The 2,093-nt window shown below is 55.8% G+C and overlaps 1 protein-coding gene across 6 annotated transcripts in view; it reads left to right on the top strand.

The window, feature by feature from the left end:
- The window catches only part of COPS7A (COP9 signalosome subunit 7A), a 6,416-nt gene extending 5,386 nt beyond the window's left edge, over positions 1–1,030 (top strand). For all 6 annotated transcript variants that reach the window (XM_007108284.2, XM_007108283.4, XM_028490955.2 and 3 more), the window contains one exon: positions 179–1,030. In XM_007108284.2, the coding sequence (XP_007108346.2) occupies positions 179–218 (40 nt within the window). In that variant the 3' untranslated portion in view covers positions 219–1,030. The remainder of the gene's footprint in view (positions 1–178) is intronic.
- Positions 1,031–2,093: the final 1,063 nt, after the last annotated feature.

Genomic DNA, 2,093 nt, shown 5'->3' with positions numbered 1-2,093 from the left:
GAAAGGGCGCCGGGGGGGGCGGGGGGGGGGGGGGGGGGGCGGGGCGGGCGCGCCGCGGCCGGGGTGCCCTGCTGCTGCTTCCTCGTCCCTTCAGTCACCTGCGTGGGGCTCGGGAACGGGGGGCTTGCGGCGCCGAGGGGGTTCCCTGCAGCCTCTCTCTCTCTCTTCCCCTTGCCAGCCTCCGAGGGAGCGCCAAGATTTGGTCCAAGTCGAACTGAAGGGACTGTCGTTTCTTCCGGGATGTGGGGTCCTAGCTGCCCGCCTGCCCCTTAGGAGTCCTCAGAGAGCCTTCCTGTGCCCCTGGCCAGCTGATAACCTAGTTCATGACCCGTCACCTCCCTTCTTCTCTCCCACACCCCCAGGCGTAGATCACACCGTCTCTAGGGGGGGAGGCAAGTACAAGTCATGTTTTTGTTGGTACTTTTGTTTCATGTCACTTTCTTGTGTGTCCCATTGTCCCCTCTTCCTCCCTGCCACGCTCCCTCCCCTGTTTCTGTAGGAGCCAGCGTCTGTCCCGTTTATTATACGTCACTGAGTGGGTGGGGCTGCCGTGTCTCCAGCATAACCCACACGTGATCCCTGCCCGCTCCTCCGCCCCAGCCCTGCATGCCCCGCCTCCTGCCCACCGGCCTGTTTGGGCAGCATCTGAAGAGCCATAGGGCTCCCACCTTTATTCCCACCCTGAGAGTTCTGGGAGCCATTCTAGGAGTCACTGGACGCTCACATCCTAGAATCCTGTCACTCTGCGGCTGTTTCCTTTCCTCTCTCCTCCCCTTGGGTCCTGGGAGTGCTGCTGCTTCAATGACCCCAGAGCCTCAGGGCAGCTGTTTCTCGAGCTGTTGCGAGATGGTCCTTTCTTGGCCTTGGCTGTCTTAGAAAGCCTGATGGCAATCCTGGAAGGATTTATACTTCCTTCTGTGAGTTTTGTGGGGAAGGGAAGGGGATATAGATTGTATAAAAAGAGTATATATACGTATATCTATATATAACATGACACAGAAATAAATCTATGAGAAGTCTATCTACAAACACGCCCTGCACTGGGTATCTTCTGTCTTTGGTGTTTGTGGATGGGAAGAAGGCTCATTCCCAGTCCACTCTAAAGCAAAGTGCTAGAAAAACTAAAGAACCAGGTACTGGAGACCTAGATCGTGGGCCGTTTGACTTTGGCCAAATTGGCTCAGTATCTCGGCATTTTTTAAGAAGCAGTGGATGCTTACCGAGCACCGGCACGTGGTAGGCTCTGGAGGTCCAAAGTGACGGGCACTGTCCGTGCTCTCGAGGAGCTTGACTTCAGCCTGTTGCCTTCCACCTTATAGAATTGTAGGTGGAAGAGTTGATAGTAAACTTCAATTTTTGCATCAGTACCACACAGGACTCTCAGATCTCAGTAAGAAGCAGCAGTCGGGCTCCTGTCCCCGTCCCAGGCAGAGCGTCCGAGCAGCATGCTGGGAGGATTGGTGTCCTTGGCTCAGTGCACTGCTGCGCACGCCCTAGGATTGGGAAGCTCTAGTGTAAGGGACAGCCGGCCCCCCACGTGCGTGAGAGGCGATTGCCTCCTAAGGGTCCCAGTGTCGACCGAGCTGCTCTCCCAAGCTTGTGCTGTCCTCTAGGTGGAGATGTAGGACAGACTACTCTTTACTGGTCCTAAAGGTGTCAGTTGTAGAATTGGAAGTGGGGGTAGATCCCGAGTTTTCGGTTAAAAGTGGGCCGGGTGAGCCAGTTATCTTGTGGGGCAGTGGAGGCTTCATGGGACCAGTCCGGTGGGCCCTGTCTCAGGAATTGACACTGTTGGCCTCTCGCTTTAGCTTTGGCCTAGACTAGCCTGTTGAGCCTGTTGCATCTTGAGTCTAAGTCTCTGAAATAAACCCCTTCTTCCTCCCACACCGTCCGCTGTGCAGAAGTCACTAACTCCTGGTGCTTCGAGCCTGTGCCCCCTTTCTCTGCCCAGGCCCTATTTTTCTCCTGAACTTTAGTATCTCATTTTCCTGTAAGCCGCTTCCAGCCATGACTCCACAGCTGCCCTGATCTCTCTAGTGCCAGCTTTCGGTGGGTGTCTACAGTCTGGTGTGGGCTGGGCTGGGACTGCCTGG

Source organism: Physeter macrocephalus, chromosome 6 (genome assembly GCF_002837175.3).
Source record: "Physeter macrocephalus isolate SW-GA chromosome 6, ASM283717v5, whole genome shotgun sequence".
Lineage (NCBI taxonomy): Eukaryota > Metazoa > Chordata > Mammalia > Artiodactyla > Physeteridae > Physeter > Physeter macrocephalus.
This window is presented reverse-complemented; position numbering and strand designations above follow the sequence as displayed.